Genomic DNA, 19,778 nt, shown 5'->3' on the forward strand with positions numbered 1-19,778 from the left:
GGAAGGCCAACATGGCAGAAAAGGGATTTAGGTTGACTAAAAAATATATGTGGGGGTTATTTGGCCACAGTATACCAGTATTACGTAATTATTCCAGTCCATTTAAAGACAGGTGTATCCTGAGTTTCTTTATGGAGTAGGAATGTAGGAGGATGAGCTGCACATATCAGGGTACATCATTAATATTCATCACTGTCAGCTTGTTCACTTGTCAGTAAGATGCAGGAAAACAAGTCAACAAGCTATGAACAGATGCTCATTCCAAACTGTACTGCAGTCCAATTTTTTTTATCTGCATTCTTAAAACCATTATTATAAACCAGTATTTTCATTGAACATTTATATTCAAGTTATCAAAGGGGCTCATCTTTGATTTGTGTAAAAGAAATCACTTACTTTTGTATTAAACACTGCCAACACATTTGCCAACATTTTTTCTTATATTTGAAAGTTATTAACAAATAAATGTATTCAAAAAAAGAGAACCCATGAGTTGATCTTTTGTTTTATATTTTATTTACATGGGACAAAAACCATGTAGATCCAAAATATTCACATATGCACATACTGGTGATGGTTGCTAACTTACTCCAAAAGAATTATTACCCACCCCCTTACACATTCACAGAGTTCACTGTTTCCACGCTCATTGGTATTTCTGTGTTGGACTGCTCACTTTTCACCTCAGAACTTAATTTCTTCTCAGTGTCAACACTCTCTTCTCCATTGCTGTTTTTCAGAATTAGCTCTGTTTCATTCATCTCTCCACTGGGACTCACTGCAGAATTGTTCTCCACCTCTTCCTCTGACTCTTTCTCCCTTTCTGACTCTCCTGATGAAGTTTTCCCTTCAGGCAAATGGCTTTTCTTCTTATGCTTCTTCTTGCTTTTTTTCTTGCTCTTTTTAGAGTGTTTGTGGCGGCGGTGTGTGTTCATATCATCGTCATCGTCAGTTTTCAGACTTTTGTTCTTGGGGCTCCTGTCTCTACCTTCCTTGTTTCTTTTCCTCTCTCTGCTTGTGCTTCTCGACCTCTCTCTCACTCCTCTGTGGGTGTCTTCATCTTTGTCTCTGCTGTCTCTCTCTTCACTTCTATTCCTATACTTGTGCTCCCTGCCTTTATCTCTGTTCCTGTTTCTCAGCCTGTCTTGCTCTCTGTCTCTACTTCTACTCCTCGATCTGTCTCTACTTCTGCTCCGATACCTATCTTTACTCCTATCCCTGTGTCTGGATCTGGATGACCACTTGTCCTCTCTATCCTGGTGGGAGGACCTCCTCTCCCGACTCCTGCTCCTCCGCCTGCTGTCCTCCCGTCTGCTGTGGGATCTCTCCGATCTCGGTGGGCTTCTGCTGCAGTGACGCTGCCTCCACGAACGGTCTCCATATCGCTCTGAATGCCAACTGTCTCTGCGACTCCCCCTGACGCTGCGGTCTGGTGACATGTGCAGGTCCCTGTCGGCCTCCCAGAATTCATTGCCTGGGTTTCGAAATACATGCAGGAAGTTGCAGTGCTTCCCTTTGGGGCACTTCTGCCTGTCAAACAATCCTGAGGGGAAAAAAAAACATGAGCAAGGCAGTTAATACACCGAACTGAATCTTGTACCTCTGCAGTAAATTAGTAAAACTGCTCATATCAGTATAAAAAAGTTACTCACCACATATAGCATTCTTCCATCGTGTCACAGGACATATCTCACAATGAAGCTGCCGGCCTGCATACCACCTCCCATTGAACTTGATGAAGGCTTCTTTACACTGCTCCTCTCTGCACAGACAATAAACAGTTGTTTTATCAAAACATTCAAACAATGAACAGTTAATTTATTTAGAACATGTCACAGATCGATAGTGTGACAACTTACGTGTCAAACTGAATATAAACATTTCCCCTCAGGTGTGTTTCGTAATTGCAGCTGACCTAAAAAAGAAAAGAGAGAGATCTGGTGACACATCACAAAGACTATTTCATATACACCTTAAAGATCATTTTACTTCATTTCCCAGTTAAAAGACAAAAAATGTAGTATACTAAGAGTATACTATACTAAGAGAAGAGAAATCAGATGACTTCACAAACCGTCCTGATCTCACCTTACCTTGAATTGAAGCACCTTGCCGACACTCTTGAACTCTGGCAGTACATCATGGTAGAACTCCAGGAAAGACTCCTGTAGCTCCTCCTCGCTGTGCTCCAAACAGGCATCTATGTCGTAATCATCGCGGCGTGACTCCTCCATGCCAAATGTTCTAAACATACCGCGGATCATCAGAGTCGGACTGGCTGTGGGATAAACGTGCTTCCGAGAACATCTGGACTCCAAGAGACAGAAGAGATGTGGGAAATGTGTCTGCAGATCCATTCAAACACCACTCAAATAGCACATTTATGAGTTCAATGTAGCAAGTCACGTCAAAAGAGAAACAGACAGTACCTGTCTCCAAATCGACATGCTCCAGTCTTTAGGAAGAAAGGACAGTTGGCTACGTCGCGCTCTGTCCCAAAGTTCTCAGAGTTTTCTGTCACAGGAGCTTCAGGGTTCATCCACGGTCCTCTATTATCTAGCTAGAAGAGAGAACATGAACAAAAAAGTATATATACTGTATAGTTTGACTTTAAACTAAGTAAGATGCTATGAAAATTCTACATCTCAAATAACTCTTCACTTTTAGTTTTCTACACGGTCAAAAGGCTTGTCACAGTGTAATAGAGATATTATTTCAATATTAGTGCAAAGACATAAGTACTTTGTTGTTCTTGTTACTTATCATCAGACACATATGCAATATATCTACAATGAGCTGATATCAGCCAGTCTGGCTAATTTATTGGACAGGCTCTAGACGGATTCTCTCTCTTAGCCTTTCCATCATTTTGTCTCAAGTTTAACTGAACTTGCATACAAATAAATCTGACTTTTACCTCATTGGACATACAATATACTACTTAATATACCCACCAACTTTTACCCTCAAAACATATATTTTGCTGATATAAAAATGTATCCTTATGGACTTTTACTCATGTATCATATGGATTGTGAAGAAGGTAAATATATGACACTTCATATTCATGTGTGTTCATACCTGATTTTCAGCTTCATCCAACATTTTCTGAACAGCCTCCTACAAATGGTGTAAAGACACGGCTGGTGAAAATGTGTAGAGGTCAACATACTGCAGCATGTCTGTTATTGTGGGTTAAGACCACATTCACAATGACTCATAGGCACAAAACATAACTGGCATTTAAGAGGGACCATTTCAAGATTTCTGAACTCTTGTCAAAGGAATTTCACAGACAGTTGTCACACAAAGTAAAAGATACATCCTCGCTGTGAGAGCTGAAGGTGCTGTACGGATTAGTTAAGGAGTAGGATGGTTGCATGTGCCACCGAGTCAAGGAAAACTTTTTTTTTTTTTCAAAGAACCACGCACAAAGCAAAATCACATTTCACAAAAGAAACAGCTCATGGGATATGTTTAGCTGTATGATTATCTTGATCTTTCCTTTTGATTGGACAGTGTAAATACTCATATTTAAGTAGAAGAGGATATATTTCTTTTTGTTTCTATCCTCCTGGGGCCCGTTTCACCTCTCTGTCTCGTTTCTCCTGCTGCTTCTGCTCTTTTTCTTCTCGTTCTTTCCTCTGCTGTGCCTCCCATTCCTCCTTTATCATCCGCTGTGAACACAAAATGACATGCAGCCAGTGAATATTAAAATTTTGTTAAGAAATAATCGGTCAAACAAAGCAAATGGTAGTTCCTCTGTGTCAGGTTCCAATTATTCATATAATCTGGAGTAAATTGTAAATTGTGGTAGTCCAATGTGAGTGAAGGACTGTGAAAAATTTGTACCTAATACCTTGAAAGAGTTGTTCTTCATTTGGCTAACAACATTTTCCATGAAAAGGCCAAAAACAACTATTTGTTAGTTTCCTATCCTGTCTGTAGTATTCAGATCCAAGCCCAAACATTCCTAGCAAAGATGTAAATCTTTATAAACAGCTCACAATATAGAATTTCATTTTGTAAAAATGGCTCAGTAATCTTCTTGAACAGCTGGACACTGGACATTGTTGTTTTTAGAAGTGGGAAATAAACTGTGCAAGCAGATTAACACACACTTGGTGCCCCACTGAGTTTGTTGATTACTGGAAATCACTGAAATGATCCTTTACGTCTTCAGTAAAGCTTTACAAAACCAGGTCGAGACCCTGTGTCCTGACCAGACATCCCACCCCCACCACTAGTAATAAAGTCGTGAATCAGCAGACTGCCGTAGTACATCATCAATGTGAACACATGTATATATCTTTTCAGAAATTGTACATTCTCTATATGATGGATGTAAATAGCAGGTTACCTCCTCCTCCTCTTTTCTTTTCCTTGCAGCTTCCTCCCTCTCAGACCTCAGCCTGAATTCATCCTGAGCGAGCCTCTCTCTTTCCAACCACTCTTCATGTAACCGCAGTCTAAGAACACACACACACCAGATACAAATCAGATACAGGGAAGGTTAATAAAACCTGTGCAAGGTGTCTGCACTATGTATTGTGCAGCTGCAGGACTGCAGAGTGACATTAGGATTAGTATTACCTTTCTGCTTCAGCAACATCGTTGCCCTCATCATCTTCATCATTCACTTCTTCTTCATCTTCAGGTGCACAGACTGCTCCATTTTTTAGCTCTGGAACAGAGTAAATGTTGTAATTAATCTGGCAAATACAGCTGTAGACACGACAGTTCATTGTATGTGATAACAACACTAATATGGCAGCTGTCTCCGTACCACATTCCCTGGCTTGGGCGAGAGCTTGGCGTTTCCGTTTTCTTCTGTCTTTCCTCTGAGCAGCTCTGCGTTGCTTTTGACTAAAACGAAAAAGACGACAGCTGAAATAACGTCCTTAACATTAACAACTAGGGGAGTACAATTATATATAATCAGACCCTTTTCACTGTCTTATACAGGTGTAAGTAATAACATTATTAAGCAGGATCCAGGTTAGCAAGAGTAGAAAGAAAAGATAAAAACCGGTGATGAACATTAGAAAAACAACACACGGTAAATATTGTGAGGGTTGGGGTTTTAAGCTGTAACCACGGTGGCTAACGTTTAACAGTAATCTTTAAAACCACAGTGTTAGTAGGACTGCCACATTGTTACAGCATTGTAAAGAAATATAGACTATACTATTATTATCAGTTTATATACTATAAGGTCTAAAAGAGAAACACAAACCTTAACACGGGAGCAGAGATCGGTGGAGGGATGGACGCTGCCATCACTGCTAACGGCAGCTAGCTAGTTAGCACGATTAATTTTGGTTCGCTGTTTCCTCTCATCAGCGTTTAGATAAAATACATAAGACCAAATCTTAACATCCTCTTGACTGGATGAGTTGTTCCAGAAATCGATATGTGTTTATCAATACAGTAATATAACTAAATAATTCCAGGTTGTTGAAAACTTTAGCTAGCTTAATACATGTGTAGTTGTTTTGGTCCTGAAAAGGAGAGGAAGAGGTGGAGTTAGCTTAAAGTACTACCGGTTCAAAAAAAAAAAAACTTTATTAACTTTCTTTCTTTCTTCCTTTCTTTAATTGTTTTTTTAGAGAAATTTAGAAAAAATGTGCCAAAAACATTTGTTTTTTTTTTCTTTTTTTCTTTTTTTACACCTTTAACGAACGGTTTTCCATTAAAAACATAAATCTGCACATTAGTGAGTGTAAAAATCCATTGAGAAAAAATACAGTATCCGGCGACAGTAACGTTCCCATAGACTTAGTCAGTTAGTCTCACTGAAAATAAAATGTAAAAAAATGACAGGATAAAAATGATTGCATATTATTTCAGTGTGACTACTGTCTTCAAATTTTATAATAAATTTGTAGTATGACACTGACAGACCTTAAATGTTTCTAACTACTACAACTGCACTTAATGAAACACACAGGTCTACACGTGAATTAATTCTTTATTTCCCAAACCACTGCCTAGAAGGCACTGCACAGACCCCTCAGTGTCAAAAAGAAAACAGTTTTTGTATCCAAAAAAACTTACCAAAAATATAAGAACACAATGAGTATTATCAATAAGTTTGAATCCTACACACAGGTCTGTTGTATGTACTGTGACACTGAGTGTGCTTTCCTGTGCTTGCTGCTGCTTTTAACACAACTTATTTTTTGGGGGGGGTTTTCTTTATTTTTTTTAAACGTATTTACACATTTTCAAAGTAAGCAGTAGAACGTGAATTACCAGCCGACACAAACTCTGCTGACACTAGAGTATTTTGTCATATTTCCAGTAATCCCTCTTAGTCTCATTAAGGTTACAGGTGGTACAACTGCTAATGACTTCAAAGGCAGAGCAGTACTTTGCAAGTACTTCAGCCTTTTACTTAGGCATTCTTGACATCCCTGGTGCTCTCTCTCTCTCTGGCACTCATTCATTTTTCTTCTCTGGCGCTGGCCTGAGAAAGAAGGCTGGCCTGGTGCAACAGCGGTAGCACAGAGCCTGAGGCACCAGAGCGTACAGGACATTGATCAGCAAGAAGACTGGCTGGCTGTCAGCAGGCACTCTGTAGGAGAATGGTGTCCGTGTGTGAAGAGATGCACCGATATGAGAGAACTGAGCCTGTGAAGTAAAGCAAAGAGAGACAAATGGGGAAAATGATAGTGATTACTAAAATCTTCAGTTAGATTATTAACACGAACAAAGATTATTAACACCATCCCCTTCTCATGACATTTTGATATATTTCCAATGATATTTTGATGTCTGATGTCTCAGTAATATCTGAAAAATACTACTTTTATTATGTAAAGAAGTTTGGGATTGATTTTTCAGTTTTCCAAGTATTATTACCATTCATTCAGATTTTTTTTCATTTGTTTGTTGTGTTTTGAAGTGCTGTATATTTCCAAGAATTATCATTTCTTTGATCTAAAATGAGTCATGTTGCTGCATTGCATTCTAGTCTGATGAGATCATTTGTGGGGTCTGCTATCTTTGACTCCTCTACAAAACAGTTAATCTCCATTAATGTATTTAATATCAGTGCAAAACTGTGAGCCTGGAAGAAAATCCTCTGTTACCAAATTCTAGATGCTTGCTAAAAAGGTATGCTACCAAATTCCTTTGTAGCAGTGTTTGAAACATCTTCACAAAACATCACATTATCTACATTTAACAGTTCATACAGAGGAATAAATGAAAGAAAGCACAAGTAAAACAACAAAATAAGCTTGATTGTTTTAGGGTGGATTACGCCTTTAATGGACTGGTGACCCATCAAAACTGGACAAACTTGTTTTGCCGCTCATCCTCAAATATTTTTCAATCTCACAGACTCCTGCCAGTTACCTTTTCATAGAAAGTTCCTGAAAAGAGACACATGATGTGTTTCATAGCAACCACGGCTGTCGGAGCATCAGTTGTCCTATTTATAGCCTGGCCGAACAGCTGACATTTAAGTGAATACCACCAATACCGCCATTCCTCCTGGTCTGAAGTCAGCTTCTGCCCTTATCCTGCTGGTGAGTGACAAGCCAGCCTGCAGCTCAAACACAATAGCTGCTTTGTGTTGTGGAGATGTGATTGGCACACTAGCTGTTCCCAACACTCTGCAGAGTTTCCACCTTTAGATGTGAACAGATATATTGTGTATGCCACTGAATTAGATCATATCTGTTCATGCAAAGCCGCTGCCAGTTAATCTATCAACAGCAACCAATCTGCAACCACTACATAGAGGAGGAAGTTAGGGAGCAGTCCCAACTTGGCCAAATGCCCTCTCTACCTAATCTACATGGAATGATGATGTCATGTAGGGAAAAGAAAATATTTTACACACAACTATAAATGCTGACAACCACCAAAGGGTCTGGATGTCAAACTCAAGCTATTATTTCTCTATCTTAAGGATACTCCAGACTATTTTCTGTGTCATCAGTCAACTTTGATTAAGACAGGGTGTCGTCGAAACATTAGTCTGATTGCACAATTAAAGGGTGTGAATTAATTTGTGTGCCCCGGTTCCTTTTTTTTGCAAAGAAGTAGCTGATTCAGCTGCATTTTGCTGGAAGATGTGCAGAGAACCCTATTTTTGTTTTTACTATTATTATAAAGGGCATTAGAGATTAAGGACTCAGTAATTCAACTAAAATAGACACAGATGCACTTTGAGGAAAATCAATATACCTGAAAATGAATGCTTTAAGTACTTATTCTTCTAAATTTGCAAAAGTGGAATAGTAAAACAAGAAGAAAATTCTACATCTATAAAAGATTTCTTATTTTTAAAAAAAATTGTGAATAAGTGTTCCAAAGTCTGGGAGCTTTAAAAGTCCTAAACACCTATGGTCCACACACACAAGTGTTTGCAGTCATCACTGATGAACTGATGACACTGTACGTGCAGACAAAGCAGGGCTCTGTCTAACTTCAACTAAAAACATGCATCTAATCAGCCAGAAAGTGAGAACACCTGTGTGGGTGTGCAGGCCTTGTCACCAGCTGGGAGATAGGTATGACCAGCGGTACAGTACATACCTGTGCCAGGGCTCCTGAGTGTACAAGAGTCAGGTCTGGCATCCACTCACATCCTGGGACCAACAGTCCATAGAGAGTAATGATGTAGTATGGGACAGAGTACAGCATGCTCACCAGCATCTGACAAACATGGATACAGTTCACTGCTTCAGAGATTCATGTAATGACAGTGTTAAGATGAAGTTCTGCCAAGTTCAACGTCACTGACTCACCTGAACTTTAGGATAGGCTGAGGGGTCTTTCAGGTAAGGCTCATACTGTTGTGTGTAGTCTTGACAAAATTTGCTGGAACAGTCCAGAGCAACCTAAAACACAGACAGTTAACGTAAAGACGCACTCCACATAAAGAAAGTCTGTGTGTTTGGGCAGTAGATCATCTCAGAGTTTCCTACCAGGCCTCTGAAGACACAGAAAGCCAAAGCGGGGATGAGGTAGATAATGAACAGTAAGTCCAGAGGTCTGTGAAGTAAACTTTTTCTTTTGGTCTCCTGGACACTCTGATGGAGAGAGAGCAACATTGTGACATTCAAACTTTGCTCTCTTTCAGGAACGTTCCAGCTCTTTCACACACTGACAGATGCTAAAGATGTATGACAAAAACAAATGCCTGGAGTTCAATTTGACAACAGAGAATCTACATTACATCTGCCTCGAGCCACACAACAGTCTGTGAAGCTTGGATAGATCAGAGCCAAGAGACACTGCACTGTAAATTTCCTCAGCCCACAGCCCATTAAAAGCTATGAATGGGGATATTGAATATAATATTTGTTATTGTAATTAATGCCGGTTTTGATCCTGACTTACTGTCAGCTGAACGTCCTGTGTAGATGGCTGGCTGAAGATATGGAAACAGGCACAGACAGATACTGAGATATACAGCATGTGGAGGAAGAACAGAGGACCAACCTGGGTCCCATATTTCCCTGGGAAAAGACAGAGCAAGGCTATATCTCACTGTGGGAAAGGCACCAAACAAATCACTAAATGTACCAGTACTTGCAGTAAAATATGCCTCTGTTTCACATCTAGTTTACAAAAAAATTAAAAGACCAAAGTTCAGACCATTGTAGTTTTCTAAGGGGAATTGTGTGCAGGGAGTTACATGGGCTACCCTACACTAGCCATCTAAAAGCATCACATTATTTTTAGTGTACTTACCCACAGCATTCCCAAGAATGTAGACTATGGCACGCATAAGAAAAGATCCCACCCAGTAGAGTCCAATGGCTCGGTAACTGTCCCTGTGCAAACCACGTAACACTGCCATTGTCAAAGCCAGATGAGCACATTATACTTCCAAAGATTCAGACAAATAAGTTGTGTAAGCTTCAACAAAGTACACTGAGAGAGACACTTTCCTTTATTAGACTTGACATGATAGTGTGGAAATCTATCTGAACAAATAATATTGCACACACCTTAATACAGTATAAGGAAAATTATGGGTATATTTCCCCATATTTAGTGATGCAGCTGTGGTAAACAGCCTTGTGAACAATGCAGCCCTTACCCCCATGTAATAGCAGCAATCATGAGCAGATACATGAGATAGTGCACACAGCCATCCCAATAGGAGATCATGTGCCCATGTGCTGTATTAATATGTGGATCTGCCTGAAACACAGGGTAGATTTATCAGCAAGAATGAACGTGGAGAGACATACAGGTCATTCACAAACAGGACACACAGCACAACACTTGCCTCTTTGAGGTAAAATGTCACAAATCCATCAATGATGTTGTCCTGCTCCAGCCCAATGATCAGATTCACCACACTGAGGAATGTATACACTGCAAACACTGCACAGACAGGTGCATGTGTTTCATTTATTTAGATCGTGTGACAAATTAGAGCAAATACTAGTTTGTTTATTGACTCCTATAAGCATGGACCTACAAATTCCTATCTGAAATGAACAACATGCAAACATTATGTGCTGTGTACACATTCAGATATGCTTTTTTTAAATTCAAAATTCAAACAGGACCATGTGATTTCTGGCTCATGACTGGGTACAAAATTCATATTCCTCTCTAAAGACTGAAAAGACATGCATTTGAGAATTCATACCATAGAAGAGAGGATCTACAGGTGCCTTCTTCTTGATCATAAATCTGGTTGAAATGGCCAAGATGAGGACTGTTGTACATCCAGCGAAGAAGAAAGCATCAGTACTAAATGCAATGTCAAAAAATGCATATTTTAAAAAAATCTGATAGTTTTCAAATGATGCTAGTTGATGCTCCGCTGGTAGAGTCACAGTATTTTAACTAGAGGTAATATTGATGAAAAGATAAAGACGTTTTCTCACTCACCTGTGACTGTAAATGAAGGAGTTGAACAAGTAGCAGATGGGGATGGACATCAAGGAGAGCACGAACACCCCCGTCCCTGCAGACGCGCTCATTGCGGAACAGCTTTGAGCAATTTGTCTTGCCTGAGAATTTAAAATGATTCAACCGCAAAAAACTTTGATATCTAGTCTGCGAGTCATATTTCAAAGAATGGGGGGAAATCTCACAGTAAGCTCAGCAATGCAAACAACACTTGCAACTCAGCTCCAGAGTGCATGTTCTGTCTTGTTCTTCTGGTCTTTCTCGCTTTCACTCCCTCTCTCTTTCACCACTTCTCTTCCTCCCACCTTCTCTCTCTCTCTCTCTCTCTCTCTCTCTCTCTCTCTCTCTCACACACACACACACACACACATACACACACACAAGGGTGAAACCTCCCTCATGTCACAGCTGTTCATGCTCATTGTGATCCTACGTTACAGTGCTTAGCAGAATAATTACAATTAATTGTTTTTTTTTATTATTTATCATCATCTATAAATAATCTACAAAGGAGTGTGTGTGTGTGTGTGTGTGTGTGTGTGTGTGTGTGCTCTAATGAAAGTGTAGACACTGACATCTAGCGGTCGATTGGAGAACTTGAAACAGGCAAAAAACAAACAAACAAACAAACAAATAAAATGCATTTTACAAGGCAATATCAAAGTCCTCCTCCCTTATAACGTTTCTAGCTAAATTGGCGTCAATATTCAGGTGGTTTAATACAATGAGTCTACAAACTCCGACACAGTAGGTGGCGGTATCACCCGGTTTGAAGTCCGATAATCACGAAGAAGAGGAAGAAGCAGCAGTAGCAGTGTTGTTGAGGAAGTGTACGTCTGCGTCATTTCTGGAGAGACGCAGGCTAGCAGGTGAGCTACGCATGAAGGAGTGATGGCGTCCATGGCGATGGATACAACGTAAATAAATAACAGCACACACGGTACAGTCGGTGCATGTTCGTGTGTCGGTAACAGTACACTGTGGAAATAGAAGTTTAAAAAACATAGAAGTGTGTTGTTATGGCGACCGGGAACGGCGGCAGCGTCGGTGTCGGCGGCTTGGCGTCAAACCATGACGGTCAGGAGGCAGCATCTAACTCGGCTCAGTCTGGAGCCGCCGCCGCCGCAGCAGCAGCAGCAGCAGCAATCTCCAACGTGCCAGCCTCCGGTTCTGCACCGCCCGCCTCCCCGCCTGTCCTCGGCCTTCACCGGGAGCCCATGTACAACTGGCAGGCGACGAAGAGCTCCCTGAAGGAGCGCTTCGCCTTCCTCTTCAACAACGAGCTGCTCAGCGACGTCAGGTTCATAGTGGGGAAGGGTAGACAGGCCCAGAGGATACCGGCCCATAAATTCGTCCTGGCCGCTGGCAGTGCTGTTTTCGATGCCATGTTCAACGGAGGCATGGCCACCACCTCGGCTGAAATAGAGCTGCCCGATGTGGAGCCGGCAGCCTTTCTCGCCCTGCTCAGGTAGGACAGGTGTTTACCTGAACCTCCACCAACCTCCAGCCTCACTAACATTTGACGGAGAATGTAGTTTAATTAATGCCGTGCACGCTGTGAATAAGTAAATGGGAACATCATGACTGTACCAGAGTTTGTAGTAAAATTGTAGTAATCTCTTGATCGTTGTAGGCATACACAATACAAGACAAAAACAAGTCATTTAGTCTAATTAAATCAAGTCTCAAAAGATTAAATCAAAAAATGTACATAGTCTCAGATTCCATCTTTTAATATTTTGTGAGGATTTGCTGTTATTCTTTGTTTAATTTGATAATGAACTGACTATCTTTAGGTTTTGGACTGTTGGTCCTTAAATGCCAATCAAGTCATATAACTTATTTTAAGATATGAAAAAAGTGTTGATCTATAAACCCCCCGTTTAGCAGAAGAAGCAAAACATTTCAAATTATACAAGTTCTGAAGATGAGCAGCTATACAAGAGATATTACCTGAAGAAATGCAGTCTAAAATTGATGGATGGGAGAATAAGTAAACAAGACTATAAGTCTGACCAGACATTTGGTGTATTTGGTGCCAGAGAAGTGCTGAGGTTTGATACATATATATTTTGACATTTGTCAGCCTGAGATGTGATGGCTAAACATTTCTGAATTTATACTGCAGATAACAACATGAACACCTGTTTCTTCTGTACAGGTTCCTTTATTCTGATGAGGTCCACATCGGTCCAGAGACGGTGATGACGACTCTGTATACAGCCAAGAAGTATGCAGTCCCTGCTTTGGAGGGTCACTGCGTGGAGTTCCTCACCAAGCACCTCAGAGCCGATAATGCATTTATGCTCCTCACTCAGGTTAGTGTCAGTCACATCTGTTGTATAGTATGTCCTTTAACGCTTAACTTTCTGGCAATATACAATTTGAAGTGTGCATTTGGTTTGTCACCTTTAATGTCACTTTACACAAATAAAAAAAAATATATTTGTCTCTTTGGCCCCGAAAACATAACACATACACACTCTGATACTTTAGCTCAAAGCCTTGAAAAATTACAGTTGGCAGCAGCATGTCTTACCAGAAACGCACCACATTAATGCGATCTTTTTCACTGGATCTACTCTCTAACAAAAAGTCCCATTTTGATACTTTGAGCAGCAAAAGGAAAGAGCGAGAAAATACAGTATATTATACATACTCTTTTACATGGACTCACCCTTTAAGACATAAGGCATCAAAATAAGAGAATTTTTTTAAAGCAGGGCAGGAAGAGAAGGTTTCAATAAAAGTTGATCTGATTTTTAAAAGTGTTTTCTGTGGCAGTATATGAAATAATTTAATAACAGTCGTGTATTGTTCTTTCCGTCTGCCGCAAACTATCAGACAGCAGCTCTTATAATGCAGGATGAAGCCATTTTTCTCTCTTTATGTCCACATCAGACCATCTTACAGCTGTCGATGTTTGACTTTTTATGACATTAGCGGTTCTATTTTTGGTTTATGCTGCTGTTTGTTTGGGTTCAGGATTTTGTTCTGCTGCTACGCCTTCAGGGTGCCTGCTCAGCTGCTTTCTGATCAAAAACCACTCCTTCTTGTCAGACACCGCAACACAAAGCGGAGTCATCTATAAACCACCTAAATCAAAAGACACAGTCCCAGCAGTGTATTCTTAATTAACAGTGTCATTGCTTGCCTGCTCAGTCTAATTTCATTAACACTGACATTTCATTAACATGAAGGATATGTTTGAAGGATATTTTTGCCAAAAACCCTAATTTGTGAAACCTGAATATTTGAGTTCACAAATCATGTTAGAATATAAGATATGGGAAAATGTCCTTACAGTGTTGTTATTAAGATTGACAATTTATTTCTCCAAACATCTTTTGGATTAATCCTGCACAATATTTAGTAAATGAAGGCCTTTACTCTTGTCATACTTTTTTAAAATGCAGGAGTTGTCCTTTACATTAAGGATATGACCAGAACTGACTAATAAATGCTTATGTGGCCTCTTTTGTGCTTTCATTACAGGCAAGGTTATTTGATGAGCCTCAGCTTGCCAGTCTCTGCTTAGACACCATAGACAAAAGCACTGCAGATGCAATAAACGCAGAGGGCTTTACAGATATTGACCTTGGTACGTGAGTCTTATTGACCTGATTTTTCCTTTTTCTGCAGCTTGATTAGATGTGAACTGATGAATATTCTGTGTATTTGCGTGCGTAGACACGTTATGTGCAGTGCTGGAGAGAGACACACTCAGCATCAGGGAGAACCGTCTGTTCGGGGCGGTGGTACGCTGGGCAGAGGCCGAGTGTTATAGACAACAGCTTCCCCCCACTTCGGAGAACAAACAGAAGGTACTGGGGAAAGCCCTGCCGCTTATCCGCTTTCCGCTCATGACTGTTGAGGAGTTTGCTGCAGGTAAGGGAATCATAAAAAACACAACTTGTTCCCCATGCTGCAATGTTTGTTTGTTTTTTCAACACCACACTGACCAGTTCAACCATTAATAAACATATTCGTCATGTTCCTTATGTGTCCATACAACTCAAACCACAGAAACCAGTTTGATATTCTTTCTTGTGCAACAGGGCCTGCCCAGTCTGGAATATTGTTCGATCGGGAGGTGGTAAATCTGTTTTTACACTTTACAGTAAACCCCAAACCACGGGTCGACTACATCGACAGGCCCCGCTGCTGCCTCAGGGGGGAGGAGTGCAGCATTAATAGATTCCAGCAGGTTGAGAGTCGATGGGGGTACAGTGGTACCAGCGACAGAATCAGGTGAGATGATCAACATTGGTGGGCGCTTACGAATACAAACAAACTGATCTGAAGTTATGTTTCTCATTTTCTCTCTCTGTCTTTCTCTCTCCAAAGATTCAATGTTAACAGAAGGATATCCATAGTGGGTTTTGGCTTGTATGGTTCAATACATGGACCCACGGACTATCAGGTCAACATAAAGGTAACTTGATCGTCATAAGTGACAGTTTTTGGAAGGGCTGGGTGTCATTAAAGCAACAGTAACGATTTTACCTGGTGCCTCTGTCATTTCCAGGGACCTTTGTCGCATGGCATACATTCTTGTCACCAGTTTATTGTCCATTTGAAAATACAGACTCAAGAAAATACTAAAATGAGTGACAAGGGAATGATTTCTCAGACAGCAATACCTTTCACAATGCACTGTGGTACATTTTGAACCAACTAAAGCTGGTATGATTTAGATAACACTAAAAACTGACACAGGGGAATATATAGTGGATAATAAATGATTTCAGGTACAGCCAGTGCTTCCAGTTACCAACCAGAAACCTATACTGCCATACAGATGAACTCAGAAACAGAAAGATATTAAAGATGTTTTAAAGTAGATTTTTCATTTGCACCTTGTTGTTCATTCAGTAAAGAAATTATCTTCTGTAGATCATAGAGAGCGACAAACGCATCACACTTGGCCAGAATGATACAGGTTTCAGCTGTGATGGCACAGCAAGTACGTTCAGAGTGATGTTCAAAGAACCTGTGGAAATCCTACCCAGTGTCAGCTACACTGCATGTGCCACCTTAAAGGTCAGTCTGATGTTTCTGTATTTCGAAATTGGATGAATGAACGTGATGTGGTTTGATAATGATTAGGACTAACCTCCTTAATTTCTTTTTTCTTTCTTTTTTAATATCATAACTCAGGGCTCAGACTCACATTATGGCACAAAAGGGTTGAAGAAGGTGACCCAGGAATCAGCAACAGGGACCAAGACGACATTTCTCTTTTTTAGCTCGCCTGGAAATAACAATGGTACATCAGTGGAGGACGGGCAGATACCAGAGATCATCTACTACACTTAGACTTAACTCTGTGTCATGCAGGTACACTGAACCAGCGAGACCTCAGACTGCTGGGAAGACTGGATTGCTGGAGATACATATATAGTGCCTCATGATCCTTTGAAATAAAGAATGTGTGTATTTGAGTGTGTGTGTGTGTGTGTGTGTTTTATGTGTGTATCTGTCTTACAATAAAGGTGTACAGACATGATCAGGAATGTGGAAACAGTCAGAGTTGTGTGAAAATCACAGCTCTGGTGTGACAAAAAAACAGTTTTTTTGGGCATAAACTGTATCATCAGTTTTAATTATCTAAATACTGACGTCCTCTTTGTGTGTTACTATCAGTAAGCTGCCAGTGCGAGAGTTTATCCTGCACGACGAGTGAAACTACAGAGACAGCTGCCATTTGTTGGTTGATGCCATTTCATTTTATTTTGTCTTTCTTTGCTGATGCATTTATCAAAAATATAATATTTGCATATTTTTTATTGTGCACTGTTATCATTTACTCAGCAGGTGTCTTTAAGTACTTTGTTTTTGCACTGTATGAAGAATCCATGTGTGTTCTGTAACTTTTCCAGTGGTACAAGCTGTAAATTCTGACTTCCATGTTTGCTTAGCACTTAATATGTAAAAAACAAAAAACAAAAAATAAATAAATAAATGGGAAGGAGTCCTGTCCCCCATTTTTTTTGGCAATAATGTGGCAAGACCAAAATAAGATTGTTTCCTTTGATAAAGTTGGTCTTGGGGAAACCATTTATGTATAGCTGATATCATTCCTCTGCCTGTCACTAGGTGATGCCAGATAGTCTTCACAGCCAGCTATACTAAACAGATTCAGTGCAGAGTGGAAAGGAAAGACCAGTGGTTCCCAGCTTGGAGGTCAAGCCTAAGGGATTGTGAGAAGGACAATGTCTCCTACACCAACATCTCATTTCCCTCTTCAGGCCTTTGATTATTGAAAATAATTTAAAACATTGTTATTTATTTTACATTACATTAAATTACATAAAAAGTAAATGTAGTTGGATGTGCTCTTTTCTTATTCTGCCGGTGCCAAAAGAAAATAATATAGTGCTGTCCTCCAAAGGCTGCGTCTACAGAAACAGAGATGAAGTCTTAAATTGCATAATCTGCACATTCATATACAACAGGCAGTAGATACAGGGCCACTTTAGACGGCTGTGAGTGGGCTTTGACGAGGAGAGTGATCCACAGAGGCTGTCAGGTGAGTCACCAGGACCTGAGAGCTTCTCCTGCTGACTGCCCACTTAGACAGCCTTTCTAACAGACAGAGAGGACCAAGAAAAATCAGTTTGAGACAGGTTTTTACCACCCACCAGACACAGAGTGCTCAAAAACCAAGAGGACAAATAGCACTAACAGTCCTCTGCTCTCACCTGTGTTGTGTAAAAACTCTTTTGAGGTCTTAAGGGACGATAAAAACAAGCTCCTTGTATTTCAAGGATGATGGAAGAAGGTTTCCACTGATAAAAAGGCAAATATGAAGCTTATGGGAAATAACTTGAGCGTGTGGAGGCTCTCTTAGCTTACAAATCCACAGCACTGATTTATGATTTTATGTCTTTCTTCGTGTGTGCGTGTGTGAGTGTGTGTGTGTGGGTAGATAGCAGCAGAATGGGCTGTTTTCTCAGTTTGAGTCTTGCACTTGAACACTGACAGCAGGGGAGAGGATTTATGCCTCTGTTGTTTTTGACAACATATGACATATGACTGTACATGACTGAAGTGTTGGTGTGGTACTCAAGCAAACCTACTCTGCCATGAGCAAAACAGAGAACAGCTTACATTCATGTATTTCCATGTGAAGGCAATTTTTTCTGGTCAAGCTTGTTATTGAACATCATATCATGGTTGCTTTGAGAAGAGAGTTTCTCAGCAATTTGTTTGTGATTTATTTTATGACGAGTGCTTGGAATGTGACGACTCCAACGTTTGTTTTGTTCTCAACTGGTGTAGTAGGGAAACTACAGTAAAATAATATATGTGATAATTATAGGTAATCTGAAAACAGTAATGCACTTGGCTGCTTAAACAGCCCATAAAATTTGGAGTAAATGTCGAAAATGTATTACAGCAATGATTGAAAAGGTGCAGGTTGAAGCCTGAGCTTATTACTTTCTCACAATACACACATTTAGAACATTTATGCACAACCTACACATTCCAGACAATAAATAAGTTTGTCATGTGTGTGACAGTGTGATGAGATAAACAAATACAAGGCAATTGTTGGTTATTACATTAACAGTTTGTTTTACGTTTTATGCAATATCTTTTGCAAAACCATTGACTACAGACACACAAAATTCATGTGACTTTTGTAGAAAGCAAGGGTTGTTGAACAGGTTTAAATTCAACCACATAAAAGGAGTTACAGTGGGCGAACAAGTCCATTATGGCAAGGCAGATTGGCAGGTCAGGGACAGGCAGCAGGTCAAAACACAAAACAGGTTTGAGGCAGGCAAAAGCAGGGACTGGACACAGTCAGGCAGAATAGTTAGAGTGCAATGATGAGTAGGAAACACTAACAATCTAGAAAAGAGCTGGAGAAATAGGCCTTTTTCACCACATCCCCTCTGGCTTGTCATAGCAGGGAAAGCACAGGTGTAATTAATGACAGTAAAACATAATTGCATTCCATTCAGGTGAGCTAGTTTCAGGGTCTTGGTAATGTGCATGCTGGCTCACTGTCCTGACTTACTGGCACACCTGATAGAAATGAGCCGTCATTAACAAAATCAGTTTCACCTGTGTTTTTCCAGCTATGACAAGTCAAATTGGGGGAAATGAAGGGCAGGTGTGTTGATATGTGAGGGTGAAGTGTGGAAAGGTGGGAAGGATCTGGAAAGTTCCTCAGAAATGCAGGTGACTGGGGGAAGTGAAAATCACTTGAGATCATTTATAAGATTACATGCAGCTTCCTCTGGAGCCACAAAAGGTTTAAAACAATGTTTGAACTCCCAAGACCTCTAAACAGACTTTGGTCTGTAAAGTTAGTGGAGTTCCCCTTTCTAGATTTTAATCAATTAAAGGCTTCATTAAGTCCTATTCCAATATTCCTTTGTGCAGTCCGATTGATTAAAACCACACAGGGCCATTTGTAGAATCCTTTTAGAGGATGTGGCTGATTACTTTAACTGCTTTAGTCCAAGACTGTGCTTCAAGCAGTCATCCTGCTAAGAATTTGTCAGTGTGATTAATCTTAGCTGTTACATTTATTTAAATATTCTGTACACCGAGTTATCATGACACATCGTCTGTGGCTGTGATCCACTTAAAAACATTTATACAGAATGTTCTCGTGTGAGATCCAGCTCTGGGTGTGTGTCCAGACCACTTCACAACAACATCAACCTGCAGGGTGAGGGAGAGAGAGTGTGTGTGTGTGTGTGTGTGTGTGTGTGTGTGTGTGTGTGTGTGTGTGTGTGTGTGTGTGTGTCCCTACTTGTCCAGCTGGTGGGAGTTATGTAACCTGTATTCCAATGATGTAAGACAGTTGGGTAATTAATTACCAAGTACATATATAGGACTGTGTGGTGAGCATTACTAACCCCCCACCC

General features: G+C 40.3%; 3 protein-coding genes across 7 annotated transcripts; 1 reads left to right on the forward strand and 2 right to left on the reverse strand.

Annotated features, from left to right (window-relative positions):
• Positions 1-493: 493 nt before the first annotated feature.
• zrsr2 (zinc finger (CCCH type), RNA-binding motif and serine/arginine rich 2) lies at positions 494-5,520 on the reverse strand. The gene is made up of 11 exons (XM_018683647.2): positions 5,237-5,520; positions 4,787-4,866; positions 4,594-4,684; positions 4,361-4,469; positions 3,591-3,677; positions 3,082-3,120; positions 2,430-2,560; positions 2,094-2,307; positions 1,860-1,915; positions 1,653-1,762; positions 494-1,543 (listed from the first exon to the last, which is right to left on the reverse strand). Exons 1-11 carry the CDS (start codon positions 5,278-5,280, stop codon positions 615-617), a joined length of 1,890 nt encoding a protein of 629 aa, XP_018539163.1. The 5' UTR covers positions 5,281-5,520; the 3' UTR covers positions 494-614.
• A 433-nt stretch (positions 5,521-5,953) lies between these two features.
• On the reverse strand, positions 5,954-11,214 carry LOC108887936 (transmembrane 6 superfamily member 1). 4 transcript variants are annotated; one of them, XM_051074589.1, is made up of 11 exons: positions 11,076-11,214; positions 10,870-10,991; positions 10,625-10,728; positions 10,252-10,353; positions 10,064-10,163; positions 9,712-9,794; positions 9,358-9,476; positions 8,943-9,047; positions 8,763-8,855; positions 8,551-8,670; positions 5,954-6,633 (listed from the first exon to the last, which is right to left on the reverse strand). In XM_051074589.1, the coding sequence occupies exons 2-11, from the start codon at positions 10,959-10,961 to the stop codon at positions 6,442-6,444; spliced, it is 1,110 nt and encodes a 369-aa protein (XP_050930546.1). In that variant the 5' UTR covers positions 10,962-10,991; positions 11,076-11,214; the 3' UTR covers positions 5,954-6,441. The 4 variants fall into 4 exon arrangements, with proteins under 4 accessions (XP_050930546.1, XP_018539162.1, XP_050930554.1 ...); XM_018683646.2 differs by lacking the exon at positions 10,252-10,353 and having other exon boundaries at positions 10,870-11,214; XM_051074597.1 differs by lacking the exons at positions 10,252-10,353; positions 11,076-11,214 and having other exon boundaries at positions 10,064-10,167; positions 10,870-10,891.
• Positions 11,215-11,711: 497 nt separating this feature from the next.
• LOC108887935 (BTB/POZ domain-containing protein 1) lies at positions 11,712-16,877 on the forward strand. 2 transcript variants are annotated; one of them, XM_018683641.2, is made up of 8 exons: positions 11,712-12,358; positions 13,052-13,208; positions 14,386-14,491; positions 14,581-14,778; positions 14,949-15,141; positions 15,238-15,325; positions 15,787-15,933; positions 16,051-16,877. In XM_018683641.2, exons 1-8 carry the CDS (start codon positions 11,910-11,912, stop codon positions 16,207-16,209), a joined length of 1,497 nt encoding a protein of 498 aa, XP_018539157.1. In that variant the 5' UTR covers positions 11,712-11,909; the 3' UTR covers positions 16,210-16,877. The 2 variants fall into 2 exon arrangements, with proteins under 2 accessions (XP_018539157.1, XP_018539159.1); XM_018683643.2 differs by having other exon boundaries at positions 15,012-15,141.
• The last annotated feature ends 2,901 nt before the right edge of the window (positions 16,878-19,778 follow it).

Source organism: Lates calcarifer, linkage group LG2 (assembly GCF_001640805.2).
Source record: "Lates calcarifer isolate ASB-BC8 linkage group LG2, TLL_Latcal_v3, whole genome shotgun sequence".
Classification (NCBI taxonomy): domain Eukaryota; kingdom Metazoa; phylum Chordata; class Actinopteri; family Centropomidae; genus Lates; species Lates calcarifer.